This window comes from Mastomys coucha, unplaced genomic scaffold, assembly GCF_008632895.1.
Source record: "Mastomys coucha isolate ucsf_1 unplaced genomic scaffold, UCSF_Mcou_1 pScaffold14, whole genome shotgun sequence".
Classification (NCBI taxonomy): domain Eukaryota; kingdom Metazoa; phylum Chordata; class Mammalia; order Rodentia; family Muridae; genus Mastomys; species Mastomys coucha.
The window spans coordinates 39149283-39174655 of record NW_022196896.1 but is presented as its reverse complement, the minus strand read 5'-3'; the positions used below and the strand labels follow the sequence as shown (position 1 = coordinate 39174655).

General features: G+C 43.5%; 2 protein-coding genes across 6 annotated transcripts in view; both read left to right on the top strand.

The window, feature by feature from the left end:
* The window catches only part of Ppp1r42 (protein phosphatase 1 regulatory subunit 42), a 40529-nt gene extending 39227 nt beyond the window's left edge, over nt 1–1302 (top strand). For all 4 annotated transcript variants that reach the window (XM_031366840.1, XM_031366839.1, XM_031366841.1 and 1 more), the window contains one exon: nt 978–1302. In XM_031366840.1, the coding sequence (XP_031222700.1) occupies nt 978–1089 (112 nt within the window). In that variant the 3' untranslated portion in view covers nt 1090–1302. The remainder of the gene's footprint in view (nt 1–977) is intronic.
* A 733-nt stretch (nt 1303–2035) lies between these two features.
* On the top strand, nt 2036–8727 carry Tcf24 (transcription factor 24). 2 transcript variants are annotated; one of them, XM_031368792.1, is made up of 3 exons: nt 2036–2115; nt 2234–2652; nt 6536–8727. In XM_031368792.1, exons 2-3 carry the CDS (start codon nt 2266–2268, stop codon nt 6647–6649), a joined length of 501 nt encoding a protein of 166 aa, XP_031224652.1. In that variant the 5' UTR covers nt 2036–2115; nt 2234–2265; the 3' UTR covers nt 6650–8727. The 2 variants fall into 2 exon arrangements, with proteins under 2 accessions (XP_031224652.1, XP_031224654.1); XM_031368794.1 differs by having other exon boundaries at nt 2044–2120.
* The last annotated feature ends 16646 nt before the right edge of the window (nt 8728–25373 follow it).

The following is a 25373-nucleotide window of genomic DNA, read 5'->3' as shown; positions in this document are numbered from 1 at the left end:
GTATACAAAATATATGTATAGTACAAAATGTTTAAACATTTTATTCTATGCTATGTGATATTTGCTTTTTAGCTTTAATCATAGACAATCTTAACATTATAACTCAACATATTTAAAAGACTTAAGAATAATTCTTAGACTTACACCACACTCAATGAATAAAATCTACAGCATTCTAACGTTATAATTTTTGAAAACTAGACAGCTAAAACTTCAAAGTAGCCGGACAGTGGTGGTACACACCTTTAATCCCAGCCTGATCTACAGAGTGAGTTCCAGGACAGCCAGGGCTATACAGAGAAACTCTGTCTCGGAAAAAAAACAAAAATCAAAACAAAAAAAATACAAATACTCAATAGTATGGGGAAGATTATAAACGCGAGCGATAATCTATTTGGTTTGATCCCTGCCTCAGTCGTTTACTAGGTGTGCAACACTGGATAACTTGCCCAGTCCCAGGCAACCCCATCCTTAGTCTTTGTAATGGCAAAATGAGAATATACCCAGAAAGTACTCAACACCTGTTACTTATGAAATACTTAATTATGAAATAGTGGAGTTTTAAAATTACCTATATTTAAAGTGACTGAAATTTAACTGTAAAAGTCTCTCTCGGGAATTTGGACTTAGAATCAGTCTGCTTAGAATAGCGAAGATAGGACAGAACAAGGAGAGGCTCGGTGGTCTGTTCTGTGAATGTCAGTCTTCTTACATACTGTTGGGCAACACAAGCTCTGCCAGCCAGTGCTGTCCAGGGAACACACAGGCAGCAGCAGAGCAACAGGCTAACTAGAGCGATGTGTCCAGGCACCTCTGCACAGCCACAGCCCACCTAACCTTCTTACACCTCTGTACCCTCAGAGCAGGGAAGCCTGGCTAGCTATGAGCCTTTTCCACCGTTGGTGTGTGCTGGGCTTTTTAGCATCTTTTTTGCATGTCAACTAAGTGCTGGTGTGTTGTTTTGTTTGTAAATACAGGAATCTGTCCTTGAAGGAATCTGAAAGCTTGCTGACAAAAAAAGATATCCATGAACCTCAACTTCTCCAAAACCCAAAAGTAAAGAAAAATCTGTCTGAGAAAAAGGAGTAAATTCGGCCTCGAGTGATTTGATTTCTTCATAGAACTAGGCAACAGCATGTTTTGAGAGTTTGTAGACTTCATTTATCTTGGTGTGTAAGTTGTTTGATTTGTTTCTTTATAGAATCTGAGACTTTGCTTTACGTGTGTGAATTCTGGGATCTATTTACTTTATTAGCTGTTAAATAAAATTTACCAGGAAATAAAATGTGGTTTCTTATTCAATACTAGTCCTTCTTGACTCAAGGAAATCTGAGTGTCCTTTCTGAAGCCTAAAGCCCATTACAGTCTTAGAATCACCCTGATTCACCAACAAGTCCATGTTCTGGTTCATCGCGGTATAAGAAGTCCTGCGTTGCTGTCTTACTGCGTGGTATTCCCGACGTGGAAAGTTAGAAATCTGCAGCGAAATGTTCGAGAATCTATAAACGAGCCGTGTCCTCTGTGACATTTTATATCTGATACTCAGAGCCTTCAAAGAGGAAACCGCGCTGATTCCTACCCGGGTTCAGAAAGTCTGGCTGGGCTGCGGCGGGGCGAGAACCGCGTCCGCCTCGGGGAAGGCCGGTGCGGGGTGCAGCGCTGAGTCCCACCGGCGCCCGGGCCAGCCTGAGCCTGTGGGCGAGCGGGCGTGGAGGGGCCTCGAGGTCGCGGCGTACTGAGGAAAGGGTTCTTTTTAATTGTAGAACTAAAGGCGGGCGGGGACGCGCGCTCGACGGCTCTGCTCCGAAACTCCCGGGGTCCTGAGCCCGGCCAGAGGGGGCGGGGCCAGGCGTCCGCCCCACCCCAAGCGGTGTGATGGATGAGTCTGCCCGCCGAGGGGGCGGCTCCGGGACTCGGCTGCCGCTAAGCCAGGGGCTCGGGTGGGCGACCCTCTCGGGCCGACGTGGCTTTGCTGACTCCCACTCGCTGGCTTCGGACGCGCACATAAGAGGCAGCGCGGAGGTTGGACGAGGATGGAGTGACCCGCTCGACGCCCCTGGCCGCGGAGCCCTGCTCAGCCGAGCCCTGCACCGCCGCTGCTGGCGGAAAGGCGAGGTGAGGTCCGTTTCCCCGGGCGGGCGGGCGGGGTGTCTCTGCGGGGCCCGGGAGCCGAGCCCTGCGCGCCTTTGGGAGCCCGCGGGGCCGGGTCTCACGGCCGCCCTCTCCTTGGCAGTGCACGCCGGGGAAGCCTGAGCCAGCGCCGCCATGGAGCGCGGCCGTCTCGCTAGCAGCCCCCGCAGCGCGGAGTCCGCCCCGCCGGCCGCCGCCACCCGCGACTGGAGCCCGGGACGGACCGGGGCCGGGCCCACGGGCTCCAGCGGGGTCGCCGCGCGCTCCGGGGGCGGCCGTCCAGCCGCCGCGAACGCTGCGCGGGAGCGCAGCCGAGTGCAAACCCTACGGCACGCCTTCCTGGAGCTGCAACGCACGCTGCCGTCGGTGCCTCCGGACACCAAGCTGTCCAAGCTGGACGTGCTGCTACTGGCCACCACCTACATCGCCCACCTCACCCGCAGCCTGCAGGACGACTCCGACGCGCCGGGAGACCCCAGTCTGGGCGCCTTGCGAGGCGATGGCTATCTGCACCCAGTTAAGGTAGGCAACACTTCTAGGCTGGGAGCCCTGGAGCCACAAGGGCAATGGTGACAAGGACCCTGCTGCAAGAGGCTGCTTCTTAGTAGTTTGCAGTACGGAGGCTGAAGCGTTTGATTCTACCTGGGCTCGCAAAAAGATTTCTCTAGCTCGGTAAGGATTTTCGGTCTTTCAGGGTGAAAAATAGGTAGACTGTTGTACCTTCTGACTACCTGGTAACAACTTAGTTACATTCATGCCTTCAGTGTCTTTAACTTAAATAATTGCATTTCTACTGTCTTTTTCTTGAGCTAATCCAAAACCTTCATGAATTAAACGGGATCATGGAATTAATTCTTGGCCCCTAAAGTAATTATTTAAAAAAAAAAAAAACCTGCCAAAATCATTAAAAACAAAGGAGAGCATTCTGCATCCCCATAGAGTAAAATTTCAATCACAGTTAAATCCTGTGGACTATACAGCCACCAAGAATGTTAGAAAAAAAAAAAAAACCCATGATGTTTCCGTTAACTGTCATATTGGATTGGCATGTATGTTGAGTGAATTGGTCTGCATTCAAATTAAGCAAGAGGAACCACTTTGCATGATTCCTTTACATATATGTGAAGTGGTCATGAGTGTGACTTGGTTTTCACCTATAGTGCACTGGTCTCTGCATCGTCTTCTTCTAGATTTCTTTTGAAACCTTCCATTGATCTTTCTCTTCAAAATGAAGAATTATCTCTATTTTATAGATTTAAATGTTCATATTTGTGTCGCACTGTTTTGCAGTATTTGAACACAAATACACACAATTAGAGCTTAATCTTAAGTATCTAAGTGTGAGTAGATTATGAGTTAACAAAAACGACAAACCACATTTTGTTGAAATGTAATAAAACACATCCTCTAATTTTATTTGTGCTTAAAATTATAGAGTGCATTTTAACAAAACTTACTTTGAAAATACTATTAACATGGTGGTAGACTTAACACAGTTCAAATGTTAAATGTGAAAACCTGAAGTATCACTTATAATAATAATAGAACTCATTCCATCCCCGAGTTTTATAATGTAGTAGTTAAAAAGTCACTCATTACAATTAAGAGATTTGTATATCAGTGAGCGTTAAATTGATGGGATCCAGATATCTCACTAATAGTTGTCTTTGACTTGATATTTGTCATATACTCCAAGAATGTCTATTTGAACATTAAGATTTCAATACCATAAGTAGAAGCTAAATGCCTCCCTCATAGTTGATAAAATTTAAAAGGAGGTCAAGTCTTTCATCTCAGTGTCAAACAAGGGTTTCTTGATTGGGAAATGTTAGAGACGTAGAGATTAGAAAGAAACTGGCATAGCAAACTAGCACTGCACTTGACTCGAATGGCAAATGTTCTTATCCTCACAACTGTTTTAAGAAAACTCAATGTAGCCATGCGGTGGTGGCACACGCCTTTGATCCCGGCACTTGGGAGACAGAGTCAGGTGGATTTCTGAGTTCAAGGCCAGTCTGGTCTACAGAGTGAGTTCTAGGACAGCCGGGGCTACACAGAGAAACCCTGTCTTGAAAAACCAAAAAAGAAAAAAGAAAAATCAATCTAATTTTCTGTCTAATTTTAAAAGACAGTGCCCATGATATCTAAATTTCTTCTTTTTTTTTTTTTTAGGTTTATTTATTTATTATATGTAAGTACACTGTAGCTGTCTTCAGACACACCAGAAGAGGGCATGGGATCTTGTTACGGATGGTTGTGAGCCACCATGTGGTTCCTAGGATTTGAATTTAGGACCTTCAGAGGACCAGTCAGTGCTCTTAACCACTGAGTCATTTCGCCAGCCCGATATCTAAATTTCTAAACCTAAAGATAATTATAGAAGGCCAACGATTATTTCATAAAAGATGAAATTGACAATAGTTAACAAGTGGCTGGTTTAAAATTAAACATTTGATTTAATACTATGTAGAAATTGTTGCTTTAGGACAGGGAATACAACTGTAAGACTCAATCTCTTCCCTAAACAAATATAATATGGAGCTTAAAATAAGAATATAAATTATAGTAGAGTACTGTAAAGAATATTATATTAAGAAAAACAGTCTAAATCACCAGCTGTGGAGTTTCAGAAAACAAAAACTTTACTACGCACTTTGTTGAAATTGCCTGCCTACATTTTATGAACACTGTATAAATGTTCAAATAGTAAGTCTAATCCTTAATACAACAATAATAAAAATATTCTGATCATTTTACTTTGAGTAAGTAAAGCCTCATTATAAACTTCCATAGATAACTCTTATGGTTTTAACGTTACTATTCTTATAATACAACAGTGTTACTAAGTGCTATACAAATTACTAATAATATTTTAACAAATATTCCAGTTCTGTCCAGTTTGAAATGTCAGGCCTTCTTACCAATATTATGAGCATATTAGAATGATTGGGGACTTCAGGATATCACAGATGTAGAGGGAGGTATACAGGGGCGAGGCTCATGGTTGGAGTTTGCAAGGCCTTGCCTTCTGCTCATTTAACTGGAAGATGGATTTAAGAACTGAACTTCTGAAGCATGGCCTGAACCCATTTTTTTAACTTGGAAAATTGGCAGTTTCAGTCAGCGCTAGGGGCCCAAACAGTACAGATGATTCTCTTAATTGCCAAACCCCATGAGAGTCATTGTCCATACGAGGATAAGGAAGAATTTTAAAACAATGAGATCTTTTCATTTGGGAGTCAGTTAATTAGAATAAGAGAGCTTTTTTTTTTTTCTTTTTTCTTTTTTTTTTTCTTCTGGTTTTTCAAGACAGGGTTTCTCTGTGTAGCCCTGGCTGTCCTGGAACTCACTCTGTAGACCAGGCTGGCCTCAAAAGAGCATTTTTAAAGCTCTTCAATTCGGGCTCAGTTCTGGTTAATTGCTATATTTTTATACATTTAAACAAAACATCATTTTAAATATTTCTTGAAATAGAGAACAAAGCATAATGATGCATACGTGCACCTGAAGATGCCATAAAGTTTATTATGTTATATACAAACCTAAGAATTTATAATACATATGATTTAGAACAAGCTGAAAACAGACCGCCTTAGTCGGAAGGGAGAGTCAGGGGCTGTACTCCCCGACCACATCTGGAGACATTCAGGTAGGACTTCTGTTGGCTGCCACAGAAGTGGCTTTCCAGGGGATAGCACACGTCACTTACTAGCATTTTATTCTTGTTTCGTCAGTTTTGTTTGACACATGAAAGTTTCCCCCATTTGTGAGAGACAGTGCTGCGCTTCAGTGTGTGCGCACTGATGTTTAAATGATGCTGCCCCAGCAAACTCCAGTCAGAGTGACATTGGCCATGGTGCTATAGATGTTCAGAATCATTTATTCATGCGCATTAGGAAACATTAAGTCCATTATCATTATCTATAGTCACCCACCGAGAGACAGAGAACCCAGACTCATGGGCTGCTTTGTGAAGTTGCCTGCCTTGCTGCTCAGGGCCTGCCTGATCCTCCTTTCTAATGCCACTTTTAGCAGATGTCTATTTTGTATGTAACTGAGCACTGCTTCTTCTGAACTAATGTTTTAAACTTAATTTTATTTTATGATTAGCTTGGAATTAAAATATACTTGTAGGCTTTCTCCGTTTCAGCGATAGTCAATCTCCTTAACGTTTGTGGTTCTTGTCAAACACTCAAGTATGTTATTTTTAGTTATAATTCAAAGCCTTGATGTGTATTGCTAAACAGTTTTCATGTTGTCCCACAGACTTTGTAATTTTAATCCTTACTAGCTAAATGAATCTCATTAGCATTAACGTGTCTTAAAGTTTAAGTATTGCATACCTTCACTGTCGTCTGTCATAGGTACCAAGTTTCAGATTCTTACTTAAGTACTCTCTTTTCAGAAGTGGCCCATGCGATCAAGACTGTATATCGGTGCAACTGGTCAATTTCTGAAACATTCTGTCTCTGGAGAAAAAGGAAGCCATTGCAACACTCCAACGGCCTCCCAGCCCTAGGCTGTCTGGTGGGGTCTGGCGGAGCGCCTCCCGGCCATAGGCTGTCTGGCAGGGTCTGGCGGAGCGCCTCCCGGCCGTAGGCTGTCTGGTGGGGTCTGGCAGAGTGGTGGCTATTATTTTTAAAGGCTGTGAAATAATTGTACTTATTACATTGGACCTAACAAACACTGTTTCTGAAAGTTTACATTGAAACTTGTAGTTGAATATGAAAATCTGTATAAATAAATGTGGAATAGAATAATCCCCCCTATATAAAAATATATAGCTTATTTAGTCATTGTGTCAATAGTAAAGAGAAGCTATTGGAAGAAATGAAAGCATTTTAAGACGCAGAGACAGGCAGATCTCTATGAGTTCAGGGCAGCCTGCTCTACATAGAGACTTTGGGGCTTGCCAGGGCTACACAGTGAGACCCTGTCTCAAAAATAAATAAAATGTGTCTATATTAGTATTCAGTTTTTGTGAAAGCCCGCATGTACTTTGAGTTGACCACTTCAGTTAGAAGATAGAAGATCATTATTCAGCTCCTGTGTGTGTGCATGTGTTGTGAACACTGTTGCAGGAACTTTTATCTGTAGTTATTTTTTCCAGATAGAAAATGCATATGGAATATTAGAATTTTTTTAATGAAACATGGTATGATCACTTTTCAAGAGGTTACTCAATATTAAGATCTAACAGTAGAGACCAGTATGAGCAGGGGCTCAGGAATCAGTGGCTGGGCTCATCACTCTTTCTTGTGGCATTACCATAGAGCACAGTTGTGTGTGCACTTAAATTTCTATGAATACATTCATCCACTCATTTCATAGTAAAGAAAAAGTTAAAATATGACTTGGACTCAGCCATTCACTGTTAACTTCATGTGTACAGGTGGTGGTAGCATAGTTTTTATCATAAGGAATGGAATTACATTTTTTTTTTTGTTTGAAGTAAGTAAGTAATGGCTTATTGTCCTCATAACGAAAGTGGCTTCAGACTAACTGGGTCACTTGGCCCTTTCTCTCACTGCCTCCCATTCAGTTCACGGCGCTCCAGTCTCCTCCCAGTCACTATTCTCTTTGCTCTGCCGTTGGACCCATTCACTAACTCTCTGCACAATCTTCATAATTTTAACTCTCTGCAGCGGAAAATAGTTATAGTTTGCTCACTGTGGCCGTTATCCCTCCAGTCATGGCACCGCTTGCCCTGGGCATTCGGAGAATCCTTGCCCTTCTTGTACTGGTCCTTGCCAGGAATGTTCACCATGCCTACCAGAGTTCTATTAGCACAGACATGGTCAGGCCAGATGTGAAACTGTCAGACTTTCTTTAAAGTTACCTTAAATAGGCCTGCAAACAATATTGTAGCAAAAATTTCACTAAGTGATTTTTTTTTTTTTTTTTTGGTAATTATCCTAACCTATTAGTTTGGCCATAATTTTACAGCATTTGTGGGGTGGGGAGGGATAGGACTTTTGTTGAATTGTTGCTTTTTTATATCATCCTATTAAATAGAACATTGCCTTTGATGTTGTAACTCATTTCCATGTACCCACTTACAAATGTTTCCATGTCCAAGAAGTCCAGTTTATAACACTCTACAAATCGATAAATATACTTGCAGCTTTAAGAAGATTGAAAACAACCCCAAAGAAGTTGCATCTTTTCAACTACAAATTCAAAAGGGCAGGCTGCTTTAATTCATGATATAGACTAACGGGTATTACTAAGATAAAATGCCAATTTGAGAACTAGTCTATTAAATGTACACTTGTCTCTTTGTATAACTTGAACATGGTAGGTGAATTAGTGCTGAGGGGAGGCGCTGACGTGGTGTCCTTGGGAGACTGGGGAAGACGATGACTGGTATATTTGGGCCACATAATCTACACAAGAAATCCTCAGTTAACACTTTCACTTCATGCAGCTCTCCCACTGGAGTTTCCCATTTAAAATTTATTTGTAATGATCAATGGGGGGCAGGAAAATGCCATTTTAGAAAGAAAAGTAGTTGCATTTTTTCCTGATCATAAGACAATATGTATGTTACAGCTTGTTGTTGTGCGAACTACTCATCAATAAAGCTACACTATAAAGCATATGTGTCTGTTAACTTTCCCATCTCTGCGACCAGCTCTCAGACAGGAGCAACGTAAGAGAGGAAGCATTGCTCTTGGTTCTTGGTGTCAGGGAATGTGTGTGACTGACCTGGTTCCTGATCAGCAAGCTGGAACATGAGGCAGATTGTCACACCCAGTCTTCAAACAAAAAAGCGAAAGCTTAGGCTGGAAGCCACCAGGTTATAACCCTCAAATCAAAGCCCACCCCTAGTGGCCAGCTACACCCCAAAGATTCCACAGCCTTCCAAAACATCTCCTCCTGCTGAGGACCGGATATTCAAACACAGGAGCAGGCCCACACGGTATGTTTCACATTCCAATTAGAACTGTATCTCTGTGCACTTGTCTACAAAGTTACAAAAGGATGAAGTAGAAAGGGAAGTCAAACTGTGGAGGCAAGGAGAGAAGAAAAGGGCTCCTCTCTGGTCCATAATGCTTGCTAATGAAGAGTGGCTTTGCATTTTTATAACACTGAAATTAAAACAACAAAACTAGACATAGCAGTTATCGGTTAGTGTTAACATGAACAGTGACTTTCATACTGATTGATGGACACTTATTTTTTTAACTTGGAAGAAACTGTAAAGGGGCCAGGAATAGTGTGTCACATGCCTTTAATGCCAGCACTGAGGAGTCAGAGGTGTGCGGATCTCTGAGAGCTTGAGGCCCATCTGGAACTACATGGTGAGTTCCAGAAGAACAGAGTTATATAGTGAGATCTCGAGTCGCTGAGAAATAAACAAAAGGAAGAAAGAAACTGCAAAAGAAAAATTACTTCTGATTGACCCTATTGAAATGTACAGCTAATAATTTTGGTTGAAATTTTCTCTTATTTTGAACTCATTAATTTCTCTTTCTCAAAGGGCCTCATTTTATATTCGTAAAGGGAACTACTGATTTTCATTTAAAGAGACAGTAAGTATTCAGGCACTAGAAGTTCATTTTTTAGGGGGTAGACAGGCAGTTAATGTTAATTGTTTTTTCCATAGGCTTCTGTGCCTCAGTGTCTTTCTGAGGAAATCTGAGGTAAAATAACTGCAGTGGCCACATGAACCACTTACCAACTGGTGGGTCAATCTTATTTGTCATTACAATAAGCCAAGTTGTTTGTTGTTTGTTGGCTGTACATAAAACAGTTTTGTTCTGCTCAGCTGACAAGAGCTATAAATCAGATTCCTCTGGTCCAAAGCTATATATTAGCTTTTGGGGAGATGTCTTCATCAAAATGCTCTTTTCTATGTGTTATTCCAAATCATTTCAATTATATATTTTATTTGAAAAAGTAGATTATGCTCTAATCTGGTAATAATTCATGTTTTCTTAAAATCATTGCTGGAGGGTTTCCAACAGCCTTCTGGATAGTAGTGGTGTAGTATTGCTGTCTTCCCTCTAAGCAGCACACTTTGGAGTCTCCATTTTTTCCTTTGTTCCTGTAACTTAAAATATACCAAACAACTAAGGTTCCAAAGTTTTGAAAGAACCCAAGAGAAATATAAGATTATTTAAAATATAAATAATTGTATCTCAGAGAAACGATTGTGTGCTTGTATAGTGGTCCAGCTGATGGTCTTACATGTGACTCTTGTTCTGGAAAATCCTGTAAAGTTCTGAAATCCTGTAGACTCCCGTCCTGCAGGCTGGGAGTGGCACACAGATGGGAAGACGGCACGGCTGGGAATATTCTTGCCTAACTACACAAACCCAGAAGGATTTCCATTCCTGTTTACACAGTCTTAGTTTCAACTCAGAGAAACCAGTTCACTGAAATACACATCAGTCACTCAAATACTCCATAATAAACTGTGCCATAGCATTTAATTCTCAGAAGCCTTTAAATTGTAAACTGGAGGATAATCTTGAATATTATGCTTAAAGATTATGTCAATAGTCATTTCCTGTGCGTATGGATGTGACTGAGAAACCGCACATACACATCTGCCCTCTGGAACCAAGTACCTACTTACTCAGATGTATATGGACATTTCAAACAGTGAGAACTCCATGAAACTTGATTGCAAACATTAGAAATTTCAAATAAATACTAAAGTTTGATTTAGTTTTTGTAGTATATTTTACTATAAGCCATCTCAGTTCTCTATGTAGATGAATACATATATCATGTGGAACAAAAAAAAAAAGTCTTGACATTAAAATTGCCAAACTGGTAAAGAGTCAGGAGGTGGTGGCGCACACTTGGGAGGCAGAGGCAGAGGCAGGCAGATCTCTATGGATTCATAGGTCAGCCTGGTCTACAGAGTGAGTTCCAGGACACCTGGTAAAAACTGTCTATGCTCTGTATATCTGTAACTTCACTACTGCCAACCCAGCTGCTGGAGTCATGTGACACCAGCTAACAGCTAAGTGAAAATCAATACACAACAGTAGAGACAGGAGTGTGGAGGGAAGGTAAATGGTGGGGACCTCTGCAGATCCTCCTTCCAGAGAGAGGAGAGAGACCAATCAAGCTACAGGTGTGATTGTGTTTGGGGTTGGGGTGGGGTACAGGAAGCTGCCTTGAAGAGGCAAACCAAAACTAGGTTCAACAATGATGATGCCAGGTTATACCTGGCCAGCAAGCAGCAGCATCCAGTGACAGGAGGTCCTGTTTCCTCTCCATCCACCCAGAGTCTAGAGTGAGCGAGAATGGTAGTGGAAGTACCTTAACATAACACAGACTTGCTTCAGTAAACAACAGTCTCTCCTCTTCCCATAACCTTCCCAGACCTGTAACCAGGAGCTTCAGCCACTGAAAGGTCTAGTGAAACTTAAGAGAGAGAAACATGAAAGGCAAAATTGATTCTAGAAAAGGATCTAGACTCCACCTGATAGGTGGGCTGGAGGCCGTCAGTGAGTGGGTCCAACTGATGAAGATTGCAAGTACAACTGATGAAGACCTCGATGAGTGGGTCCAACTGATGAAGACCGCGATGAGTGGGTCCAACTGATGAAGACCGCGATGAGTGGGTCCAACTGATGAAGACCGCGATGAGTGGGTCCAACTGATGAAGACCTCGATGAGTGGGTCCAACTGATGAAGACCGCGATGAGTGGGGACAACTGATGAAGACCGCGATGAGTGGGGACAACTGATGAAGACCTCGATGAGTGGGTCCAACTGATGAAGACTGCGATGAGTGGGTCCAACTGATGAAGACCGCGATGAGTGGGGACAACTGATGAAGACCTCGATGAGTGGGGACAACTGATGAAGGCCTCGATGAGTGGGGACAACTGATGAAGGCCTCGATGAGTGGGTCCAACTGATGAAGACCTCGATGAGTGGGTCCAACTGATGAAGACCGCGATGAGTGGGTCCAACTGATGAAGACCGTGATTTGCTCTGGAGGGGAGTGCTTATTTGTAGTTGTTTAATTGGTTTTTAACTTACCTTCCTCTGAATTGAAGACCTCTAAGGGCAGATTCCTCCTAGAATAAAATCATGCATACCTTGAAAATGCAAACTTCAAGCCAGTCATGGTGGCCCACACCTTTGATTCCAACACTTGGGAGGCAGAAACAGGTGAATCTCTGAGTTCGAAGTCAGCCTGGTCTACAAAGCGAGTACCAGAACCTAGAGCTATAAAGAGGGAGCTTCCCTCAAAAAAAGAAAGAAAATGCAAACTGAGCAAGTAATAAACTTTCAGTTCAAACTTAAGTAAGGAGTGCATGGACCTGTAAGTTCCCAAGGCTGCCTTCTGCGTATAAGGGCCAAGGCTGCCTTCTGTGTATAAGGACCAAGATGTATGGGGCTTTGAGACTGAATCTGAGATTCACATAAAAACCAGGTGCAGAAGCACATGCCTGTAATCTACTTACAGCATGGTGGCAAGTGGAGACAGGAGAACCTCTGGAATGTGGTAGGAATACACTCTGATGAGCATTTAGAAATCCTGTATTAGGGTTCTCTAAAGGAACAGAACCATTGGATGAATATATATGTAAGAATTAATGAGACTGGAGAGGTACCTCAGCAGTTAAGCACATTGGCTGCTCTTCCAGAGGACCAGAGTTTGATTCCTAGCACTCACGTGGTAGTTCACGACCACCTGTAACTCCAGTTTCAGGGAACCTATCACCCTCTTTTGGCCTCTGCAGGCACCAGACACACACATGTTACATAGACATGCATGCAGGCAAAACATTCATACCTATAAAATGAATTTAAAATTAAAACTAAAAAATGTATTAAGACAGCTTACATTAAAATTGCAATAACAAGCCGGGCGGTGGTGGCGCACGCCTTTAGTCCCAGCACTTGGGAGGCAGAGGCAGGTGGATTTCTGAGTTCAAGGCCAGCCTGGTCTACAGAGTGAGCTCCAGGACAGCCAGGGCTATACAGAGAAACCCTGTCTCAAAAAACCAAAAACAAAAAACATTTAAAATTGCAATAACAGCGGTCTCACACCTGAAAGTCTGAAAAATACGTAGTTGCTTAGTCTAGAAGGTGGGGCCCTCAGTGTTCCTGTCTGGAAGTTTCCTAGAGAGTCATTTATCCTTAATCCATGATAAAAGGTGCAGGTCCTGATATCCGTGAAGGAAGCCTTACCACAGCAGGGTGAACTAATTCTGGGGCATGAGGAACAGACAGAGAGCGAACAACAACAGTCTACCACAGTTCTTTGGTTGAGACACTCTGCTAATAATTCTAAAAACTGATATAATTCTATTATGTGGCAAGCTGACATTAAACCAACCAAAAGAGAGACCCCCTCCTCTCAAACAAGATGGAAGGTGAGACCTGACCTCCAAGAGTGTCTTCTGGTACCCCCATACACACCTGCACTCAAACATACATATGTATTCATGTGTACATATGCTATATACATGGAAGGAAGGAGAGAAGGAAGGAAGGAAAAAAGGAAGGAAAGGGAGGAAGAAAAGGAGGGAGGGAGGGAAGGAGAAGAGGGGATTCCAGAATAACAGGAAGTCAATAAAATGCCATTGCTCACACAGAATAAGCAACAGTATATTCTGGAGGCAAACATGGCTCAGGAAGCCAGATTGGAGTTACCTCAAATAACATGTTTTAAGAAAGCAACAGTTCATGAAGTTTTCATAGAAATAGAAATAAATTTATAGTAACAAATACATTTATCAATCAGCACACTTCTTAAATACATTGGTGAAACCATCAAAAGCCTAGTTTCACACAGTAGGCAGAGTCTTGGTTATAGGATCTACAGCTAAAGAGCCTAGGATCTGGTGTGGTCTCTAAGCTAGAGGTCAGCAGGCTATGAAGTACATGTGACACCCCTCTAAGGATGGGTTCTATTGACTGGAACCTAAAGATAACAGTCTAGAGGAGGGGAGAGTCTGGGATAAACATTTTGGCTGAGGTCTACCGCCATAGCAAAAAAAAGTCCCCAGGCTGTGGTCAGTTGCTATATTGGAATGCTAATTCTATACTGGAAGTATAGACTTAAGAGCGAGTTCTCACCTCTACAGGCTTTGCTTGGACAAACCTTGCTCCTTGATTTGAAACTATTGGTTAAATAAAATTGGCTACAGCCAATTACTGGAGGGGGTTTTGAGGTAGGTGGGTTTTGAGTTACCTGGTTGGGGTTGAAGAAAAGAGAGGAGAAAGAAGAGACCAGAAAGGAAAAGGAGGGAGAATGAGAGGAGAGGAGCAAGCCACAGTTTGAGTGTGTCTTCGCCCTCAGCTCGACAGATTCTGCCAGGTCCTGGAATTTACAACTTGTCTCATTTACTAGTCCTAATATTTGTCTGCAAGAGGAATTAGATTGTGTTCTAATAAGCCCAATATAAGAAAAGAAACAGAAGAATTTGGCAGCCAGGTTGAGATTTGAAAGCTGAATATGAATTGACAGAGAAATGGTTAAGGTGCATCAGAGATAGAGCAAAAAAACCTACATGTGAAATGCTGTTTAAACCAAAAACAGCAAGATTCATAAATCATTCTGAACACGTGACTTGAGAGGCAGAAGACACTTTCTTCTCTTTACACTTTTAAATGTTTGAGCAGTATTTGTGTGAACGAAATCGCACAGGTGCATGCCTTAGTGCTTGGTGTGAGGTTGTGTGTGAGATTGTGAGAACAATCTAGGAGTTGATGGTTCTCTTGTTCCTCTTTTATGTGGACTCAGAGGTTGAACTCAGATTGCCAGGCTACCAGACGATCACCTTTACTGCCCGAGCAATCTCACTAGCCCCATTGTCTGCTTTTCTTGTAAAGGGTGCTTGCAATTTGCATTTTCGCCCTGTGTGGTTAGCAAGCAGATGGGAAGGGTGTGTCTGTCTTCTATTCCTCCCCAACAAAGCAAGTTTTCCAAGTTCTTGAGAGAGCGTGCTCACAAAGCATAACACCCTCTAGGAGGTGGGCACAGGGGTCTCTGACACATATGCATAATATATACACCGAGGATATGTAAATTCACTTTCCATGTAGCTGTAATTGCAGTCTTATGCCCTCCGGTTAACTGTTCCTTTCAGCTAACTTAGTCCTTGTCAGTCACTCTGCTTCTCCTTCGAGACTCCTGAGAACAGAACAGCGTGGTCATTGTCCTTTAAAAAGGAAGCTGGCAAAATTTGAGAAAAGAGTCATTAATTCCTTATTGTAACTCACTGGAGGTTTAATGGGATGTTAGTTGCAGGACATAATTTATATTAGACTATGATTGAGGTATAAATAACCTTACTTTAACCTTAGATTAAAATTTTCAGCTACTTACATTTTTGACTATGTAATCATTCTTGGATAATTTTTTTTTAAGCAGTGAGAAAAGCTGTATTATTTCACATAGCAAGAAGTCGATGCTTCGTGGCTGGTGAAACCTAGTTCATTCAGCAGCTTAGCAAGGTCTCTAGGTTGCTTTGTTCCCCGGGGTCAGTTTTCCTCCTTGCTGAAGATCCAGGCAGAAACTCCGAGCATTCTTACACAGATGAGGACAGGCCAAGGCAGAGGATCTACTTCCTCCCACCTATAGCTATTCATCAAAAAGAAAACTTTCCCCAAAGTCTCCTGGGACTTCTTCAAGCCCCAGTGGACAGATCGAACAATTTTAAAACATCCTCTCAGGTTGAGAATTTCTCATGATGGGATTTAAGTAGCTGTTTTCAAAGCTTATTAACTCCAAAGTTAAGTTAAATGGAGAAGGAAAATCCTAGTGTTTCACATTGACAATTAAGCTACATGGCTGTTTCAGATCCAGACAGAAATCATAAGTAATTTAGGTAATTTTCAACAAAATTATCTCAGTAAAGTTCATGTGCTTTAAGTATTTAAGCATCAAATTTCACCCAGATCAATACCCTATTTTCTGACAATTTAATGTATTTTTCTGCAGATTTGGAATTTTAAATTGGACAAAATATATAAATGCTATGATTATCTCAATGTCAATATTATGTTTAAAAATAATCTTGCCAGAGGGTGAAAGGCTTTTATCTAGGAAAGCCTTGGGTTTCTGACTAGGGTCATTTCTGTTTCTCTTGCATTAACTCTGTGTTGACATGCTTACTACTGACCCCCAGAGTGCAAGGATGTGGTTATCCCCACTGGCTCCTCCCAGTCCCTCCAGTGTTCAGTTAGAACACCGAGGAGGTCTTCAAGCCACTCTCTCCTATAAGCGAGGACTGATGGCTAAAGGGATTAATTTACTAATGGGAGTTACATGTGGAAGTAACAATTTCAGAGTCTGGCCACCTGGAGAAAAATAATATCCACATGTATTTCTAGAAATAATAACTTTCTTTTTTAGACATGGACTCTGTATTTAGTCCTGTAACTCACTGCGTGGACCACTATTCTCAAACTCACAGAGATCCTCCTGCCTCTGCCTCCAGAGTGCTGGAATTAAAGACATGTACCATCATAGGGGCTAAAGAGATGATTCAGCAATTAAAAGCACCGACTGCTTTTCAAAAGGTCCTGAGTTCAAATCCCAGCAACCACATGGTGGCTCACAACCATCTGTAACAAGATCTGATGCCCTCTTCTGGGGTGTCTAAAGACAGCTACAGTGTACACAGTGTACTCATATACATAAAATTAATTAATTTTTAAAAATGCACCACACACCCAGCGAAACACTAAGCTTTTAAAAGTAATTCTGGTTCTATTATCAATGGATAGTTGTTGTTTAGTTCTACTGTATTTAAATTATGAAGTTTTCCCCCTGAGGTGCATTTGCAGATGGCAGCATTGATTCAATTCATTATTAGAGGGGCCAGAGCCTCCCACCGACCGCTCACTGCTGGAAAATGCCAGCGATGATGGTTTAAAGTTATATTTTAAGCTTAAATTACTGTGCTTAAGAAATCTATAAAACAAAACCACCTCTAACCTGTAAACCCCACTTGCCCAAGGACAAATAACTTAATGGAATGCTGGGGTGGTTGTTCATGTAACAAGTCATGTTTTCAACTCTATAAACAAGTTTAGTTGCCCCAACTGCCCAGGATAGGCTTGCTCACACATAGGCAGGAGACACATAGGCAGGAGACACATAGGCAGGAGACACGAAGGCAGGAAGTACATCAGGAAGTATGCTTTCCCCCAATTGGACAAAGGCAGGAAGTACGAAGCCTTGTGTTTGCCTTTATAAAAGCCTGACTAATGTACTTCTGCACCATTTTCCAGGAATATTGGGTATGGGCCTAGCCAGTGTCTATTGTCTGGGCCAGGATTTAAAGTTAGCTTCATATTTGGCTAAAAAATTGTGATAGCGGACTTACTCTTTTCTGGTGGAATTAACAGAAGGAAGAGAAAAAATGGGAGTTCTCTATAGGCCGCATCAGATGCTTTCTGATGACATTCTTCGCTTTTGGGTTGGTGTGAGCCAGCGGTCTGCTAAGATAATAGATTCCGAAAGGGTTTTTATCTAGAACTTTCAAGATGTCAGTTCAGACAGATAGCTGTGTAAGGAATGGCTGTTCCAGAGTATCTAGCCTCAAGACTTAAGCATCCAGCCGGGCGGTGGTGGCGCACACCTTTAATCCTAGCACTTGGGAGGCAGAGGCAGGAGGATTTCTGAGTTCTGAGTTCGAGGCCAGCCTGGTCTACAGAGTGAGTTCCAGGACAGCCAAGGCTACACAAAGAAACCCTGTCTCGAAAAAAGAGCATCCCAGCCTCTCTCCAGAACAATGAGGTCCTAATCAGTCTGTGGCTGCAGGCACAGCTTTTTCCATTCGCATGCTTTGAGGGTACAAAACTAATGCATTTTTTAAGATTTTTGATGCACTTTAGGTCAGTTTTTACCCACGATGTAAGTTAAGGACCCAAGTTCATCAACTGCAGGCCTGTGTACTGGAGGCTTTCCGCAGAGATCTCTGGCCCTGGCGGGTGAGAAGGTTCCGGCAAAGGGGAGAGAGTGCGAACAGGAAGGGGAAGTGGATTCCACTTCTTCCACAGAGTCGAGCCAGACTGGGAGTGTGTGGGCAGCTTCAGGAGGCCTTTCAGGAGAGCGGATCTTTTCCCAAGTGTTACGTGCTCTTATGACAGAAGCTCTCAGATGACAGAGTAGTTCTCGCACACCTTTAATCCTTCTGGATAGGATTCTTATTACAGTTTTGGGGTGGATTAGGGTGTGATAGCAGGTACTTCTCATTGGCTTGATCTGAGAGCTTGGGGAAACATTATTCGCATGTGGGAGGGCTTGGTGCTGCTCTTAAGTGACTGATGGCCACAGACCTCTGGGCGGGAGGGGGCATATGAGGGGGATGGGCAGGCTGTGGGACGGTGTAGCGGCACAGGAGCCAGGGCCCAAAGGGTGTGGCCAAACACCTGCTTCCCTTGCAGGTGACAGTCATCTGCTGGGTCTCCAGGGTTTTAAGCCTGAGCTGGACCAGGGTCCAGGCTGCCTATCACAGCTCACCACCCCACAACTCCCCCCTTTTCTTTTTATAAGGGAGAGGTGTCATCAGAACAACTGTCTCCTGTGTTGGGAACAGTTTGATACTGAACCAAGACCTGATTGGTAGTGACTTTTGCAATGCTACTTATCTGCTGCTTTAGAAACTAAAAGAGACAGGGTGCCAAGAGAAGCAAGGCTCCAATGGCTAGTATGGGGCCAAGGAGGGGAAGAACCCAGGCTACCAAGGGGTTAGAGTACCAAGGGGAAGGGGTGTTGGGAGTATAGCGTGCCCAGAGGTCCCCCCCGACCCCTGGAGCTCTTTGAGCATTTGTGTATCTTGTCCTACCAGCCCAGATTCATTGACATAGAAGCAACATTCTTCCCCCAGCAAAATGCAAGTCCCTCCCTGTTAGCAGTCAGTAAATCCAAGGCTTTTTTCGGGGTTGGGAGAACAACTCCTGCTGAAGAAGTTATCTGGCTTTAAAGAGACTGTAGGGGAAGCCATCCCTGGTCAAGCTTGTCTTAGAAGTTGCTGGCCAGATGTTGTGTTTGCACAAGGACTGCTCCAGCAGTTCCTGTTGCACCCAGTGAGACAGCAAGGCCTAGTCCACTGAGCAGAGGGAAGATCTCTCTTTTCTTTCTGCTTTCTCCCATCTGCAAGGTGAGTTCTTCAGGTTCATAGAGATAAACCTGGGAGACAGTCATCATTGGGGTGCAGGAGCCTTGAAAAGGGGGCTTAATACAGACACCTGTAGAGCCTTTGCACCAGAGGAGGGCAGGAGGGTTAGCATATACTGATTTGGTGATGGTGATATCACAGACACATGTAAGATGGGGTTTTGAGGCGGGCCCTACAAGGCAAAGAGGGGAGGAGAGGTCAAAGAGAGGAATGTCCTGTGTTTTCCTCGTGTGTAGGGGCCCATGGAGGCCTTGAAGGGAAATGTTAATGGGAGCAGCTGCTAATAACAGTCAGGAGAGAGAAGCACAGAAAAGGCATTGGGAGGAGCTGGGGGGAGTTGTTAAGGGAAGGAGATCAGCTGCATATTGGATGTATTGTAGCCAGGAGAGGGTAGTTCATAGCTCCTTCCTGTTGGATAATATTAGCATGGGTAAAGATTTGGAGACAGGAAACAAGCTCACGGGAGATGTGCAGGTCAGCAACTGGGTATTTGGCATAGCCATTGGGGTAAAGTTTATCCGTGACTCCGGTCTGCCAACGCTCATTCCAGGGATCGCTAATGGAAAGCTGAAAATGATTGTTAGGGTTGGTGAGCATGGTGCCACCATGACTGCTAGATTCCATTCTGCAGCTCCAGTATCTGCAACCTCCATATGTGGAGACTTCCTGGAGATATTCATCTGTGTTTTGGTAAGGAAAGCAGAGAAAAGGGATGGAAACTGGGTGTAGAGGGATCTCAATCCTGGTTCAGCACCCTTTGAGTGGACAGTCCTGGGTCCCTATGACTTTGTTGTGTCCGTTGTAGGTTTTCCTAGCATAGAATCTCCAGTGGTAGGTGTTGGGAAGGCTAGGGAGAGGCTGGGCAGTAGCAGAGTCAGCTTCATGAATGACAAAAACAGCCAAGAGAATAGAGGAGAGGGGGCTTGTGGAGGGCACATGGCCAGGGCAGTAGTCACCAGGTCATGGAAGTCCTTCCAGGAGGTCTTGTCCTGCCGGATGTGGTGTTTCTTCTGCTTCCTCCTCTTCTTCTGTCCTTGATCTGCCAGCGAGAGGTGGGCCATCTTCTTGGTTGGTGGGGAGGTGTCAGACATATCTGGCAGAAACACAGATAGGTTTAGGCTGGTCCTGTGGAAAAACACAAGCAAATCCCCTCCGAGTTGTAAGGAGGGGGTCTGGTCCCTTCCAAACTCCATCCAAAGGATCTCACCATTGTATTAGGATAGGAGGGGGTTAATTTTACTGTGTGCCAATGGAGAGAGTAGGAGGATGTTTGGAGTTTTTGTAGTTGTTAAATATGTTTAGGGTAGTCAGAGCCATCATTAATTGTACATTAAGAGGATAGGTGGTCGCCTTTTGTTTTAGGAGTTGGGCTTTAAAGTTTGATGTGTTCTTTCTATTATTCCTTGGCCCTGAGGGTTGTAGGCAATTCCTGTATGGTGGCCAATTTCCCAGCATGTGCAGAGGTTTTGAATCAGAGCTAGTGAAGGCAGGGCCATTATCAGTTTTTATCTGTTGAGGAATGCCCATGATGGCAAAGGTGGAGAGCATATGGTGAATTAACCTTTTGAGTTTGCACCTGCTTGGGCTTTACCCCATATAAAATGGGAGTATATATCTACGGTGACAAAAACATATTTCTGTCTGCCAAATTGGGGAATATGGATGACATCAATTTGCCATAAGGCATTGGACTTAGGGCCTTGGAAATTGGTGCCCATTGTTTGTAAAGCTGGGGTGGTAATGGAAGATGCACAGAGGAGCATGTCTTTATTATCCTTTGGAGTTGAGCAAGAGGGATGTGGGGGAAGTGGGCATGAAGCCCCTTTATATTTGTGTGTGTGAATGAAATTGGTCTGCTTGTTCAGTGGAGGTCATGGACGGCCCTGTTGAAGTGGTTTGGTCTGCAAGTGTATTTCCCTCAGATGTAGGACCTGGCAGGGGACTGTGAGATCGGACATGCTGGTTATAGATGGGGGAGGCTGTTTCTTGTAGGGAGGTGGAGACCTGCATGAGTAGAGGGGAAAGTGGGTTGGCATCTAGTTTGACGAAGGATTTTGACCACCAGAAACAGGTGCCCCCGTTCTCCACCCTGCCTAAAATGTCTCAGCATTAATGTAACATGCATTCACTGTTGCCACATGTTGTGTATTTTCCCTATGAGCATGCTCCATACACTTTATGAAGTACCTTCATAATCTGCCCTCTCCCTTTTCCATCCCAGCTCAGAGGCATAATCCCTCCTCAATAAATCTCTTACGAGGTCTGTGTGTGGTGTGATATTGTGACATTCCTTGGCCTTCTGACCACCACAAAATACTAGTAATCCTTTGTCATAGTTAATTCCCTATATCTTATATTAAATGGTCTTTAAAAAAAGGTTTATTTATTATTTACAGTTCAGCCGTTGCCCACCTCCTGGTCCCTCACCCCAGATCTTCATCGTATTCCTCCTCCACCTGACCCCAGTCCCTGAGAGGATGCTTCCCTACCACCAGGCCTCCCTGTCCCTGGGGCCTCAAGTCTCTTGAGGTCTGGGCTCATCTTCTCCCACTGAGGCCAGACCAGGCAGTCCTCTGCTACATAAGTGTGTGTATGTGTAAGGGGGGGAGGGTTGTCTCGAACCAGCTTGTGCACGCTGCCTGGTTGGCCGATCAGTGTCTGGGAGCTCAGAGGGGTCCCAGTTAGTTGAGACTGAGGGTCTTCTTATGGGGTTGCCCTCCTCTTCTGGTTCTTCCATCCTTCCCCTAATTCAACCATAGGGGTCCCCAACTTCAGTCCAATGGTTGGATGTATGTGGTGTCTCAGTCAGCTGCTGGTTGGGCATCTCAGAGAACAGCCGTGCTAGGCTCCTGTCTGTAAGCACACCGTAGCATCAGTAATAGTGTCAGGCCTCGGTGCCTCTCCTTGGGATGGATCCCAAGCTGGGCCAGTCACTGAACTGCCTTTCCCTCAGTCTCTTCTCCATTTTTGTTCCTACAGTCCTTTTAGACAAGAACAATTCTTGGTTGTGAGGGACCCTAAGAGCTTTTTTCAGTCCCACGCCCTCCTTACAGCTTCCCCCTTCCACCTGGAGTCAAGGCTAGGCCAAGTTTCATTCTCTACCCACAAGAACATTCTTGAGTAAAAAAAAATCTTAGAATGTACTGAGTGATAGACCCTGGAAAATCTCAGGTAGAATTCAAATGCATGTCATGCTTGCTAGCCAATAGATTTAAAGGTCAATATGCTTAGCCAATAAGTTTGAACTGTAACCTTGCTGATGTAACCCGTGCCCCTAAAAAGTACAAAAACTGCTTGTAATAGCCATTTGGGGTCACCTTCTAGTCACTTGCCTTGAGGTATAAGACCCCAGACCCTCTGCCAGTGGTACTTACTTCAAGATGCCCCCGAGTAAGACATGGAGATACAAATCAATGCAAAAGCAAGAAGTTTATTTTCTGCACATCAGGGTCAGCCCTCAACCAGTCCCTCTGTCCTATAGGAGGAGAACATGTGTTCATGTTTATTTCTCTTTATTACATGACCCAGGACCAAGTGGTGTGAACAAAAGAAATAGCTAACATTTGGGGCCCAAGACAAAGATTCTAAACTCCTCTGTTAGGTTCTGTATGGTTTTTTTTTTCAGTATTAGATTTTTAGAAGATTTTCAGGTCTAGTAGAAGGGTTCTGAGACAATTATCCTTTAGAAGAAATTACGAGGGTCATATCATGAATACCATAGAGAAAAGAATGGGGTCCTGATGGGAGAGCCTTCAGTTCAAGAATGACAAAGGTTATTTTTCTCTTACAAATGTTTGGAGGGATGGGGGTGGGGGGGCTCCACACCACGTGATCTGTTCTAGGAATTGTAGGAGTCAGAGATAGAAGGCACTAGATAAGAGAGTAAAATAGTAATTCAAATTTACACTACTCCGAAGCAAGTGGTGGGAACTGACTTGGGTGGATGGGTTCTATGATCTAACAGCTCTGTGTGTGTGTGTGGTGTGTGTGTGTGTGTGTGTGTGTGTGTGTGTGTGTGTGCATATTCCTTCATACATACCTGCAAAGGCCACATGGTAGCCAATATCAGGTGCCTTCCTCACTCAGTCCCCACCTTATTAGTTGTGTGTATTGTGTGTATGTATACATACATATGTGTGTAGGCCAGAGACAGATCACTATTTTTTTGAGACAGAATGTTATTGAACCTGGAACTCACAGATTAAGATAGACTGGCAGTTGGATTTCAGAGCGCATAGTAAAAAGACAGAAAGCAGAGAGAGGTCAGAGTCTGACCTCGGCAGATAAAACTGTCTGTTTCAAATAGTGAAGGTCAGACACTACAGTGCAGAGTACCTGAAGATTGTAGTGGCCTTGCTTTCCTGGAATTGTTTGCTCAACCATGACAGATGATCCCGGGAGACAGTTCATTTCAGCAAACATTCCTCTCCAGGTGTGGCTGACAATAACTATTGAGAAAATCAGCTGTAATCTCATAGGAATTCTGTTTTTAAAGCTTCGCTGGGTAGCCACTGAGGTCCAGTGGTCTTCCTGTGCTCACATCCCCAGTGCATGGGATCTTATGGTGTCCAAGTTTGCTATTGCTGTGTATAATACAATGACCAAAACCAATTTAGGGAGAAAAGAGTTTATTTTGGTTTACAACTCTACATCATAGTTCATCACTGAAGGAAGTCAAGGCAGGAATTCAAGGATGGAACTGAAGCAGAAACCATAAATTAATGCCACTTATTGGCTTGCTCTCCATAGCTTGCCCAGTTTGCTTTCTTTTACAACCCAGGACCATCTTCCCTGAGGGGGTACCACCCACAGCAAGCTGAGCCCTCCCACGTCAATCATGAATCAGGAAAAATCTCCATAGACACACCTATAGCCAATCTGATGGAGGCGATTCCTCAACTGATGTTCCCTCAACTTTGAGGGTAACTCTGGTTTGTGTCAAGTTGACAAAAGCTAAGCAGCAAGCCCTTTACCCACAAAGCCATTTCTCCAGTTCGATTTTACTTTTTCATGTATATATTTCAGACAAGATCATAAACATTTCTCTTTCTGGCACCTAGCCTAATGTTTTGTAGCCAAGACTCAAGAATAGAGATTGAGATAAATAAAATGGATAAAATATGAAAGTCCATTGAGGTACCTTGACAGATAAAGGTGTTTGCTGCACACGCCTGCCAATCTGAGTTCCAGCTTAAGAATATATATAAAGGTGGAAAAACAGAGTCAAGTTCATAGAGCTCTTCTCTGGCTTCCATGTGAGCACACCCATAATGTACTCCTGTAAAAGTAACTTATTTGCCTGACATAATTGTCATCTCTGAGGCTTACTGCCTGTGTCTTCTAATCTAGGCCTAGTCCTGAACCTTCTAGCCTTCGTACAATCTAATCTAGGCCTTTAATGTTTTCAGTTTCTGAAATTTACTGCAGAATAAGTTCACCCCTTCCTATTCTTTCTGAATGAGCCAGAGGATGAGGAGGAGCTAGAAGATGAGAACAGAGGGCTGGCAAGATGGCTCAGCGGGTAAGGGCACTGACTGCTCTTCCGAAGGTCCTGAGTTTGGATCCCAGCAACCACATGGTGGCTCATACCACCCGTAATGAGATCTGACGCCCTCTTCTGGTGTGTCTGAAGACAGCTACAGTGTAGCTGTCCAGCCCTGGAGCGAGCAGGGCCGGAGCTCATGGCCATCTGTACAGCTATAGTGTACTCATACACATAAAATAAATAAATAAATAAATAAATAAATCTTTAAAAAAGGAAGGAGGAGGAGGAGGAGGAGGAGGAGAAGAAGAAAAAGAAAAAGAAGAAGAAGAGAGCAGATTGCCAGAGTTAGTTGAGGCCAAGCAGAGTAAAAAGTCAGAGGCTGAGAGAGAAGCCAGCTCTTTGTAGGTGAGAATACCCCTGGGCCAGGGGTCCCGGAAAGCAGGCTGACAAGGCATGAGATAAGCTAGTAAGCTGCACCCCTCCATGGCCTCTGCCTTGGTGTCTGCACAGCTTGAGTTCCTGTTTTGGCTTCCTTCAGTGATGGACAGTGAAATAGAAGGCTAAATCAAATCAGCCCTTTCCCTCCCCAACTTGCTTTCGGTTGTGGTTCATCATGACCTTCAAGCTCAACAATAGTAACTCTACCA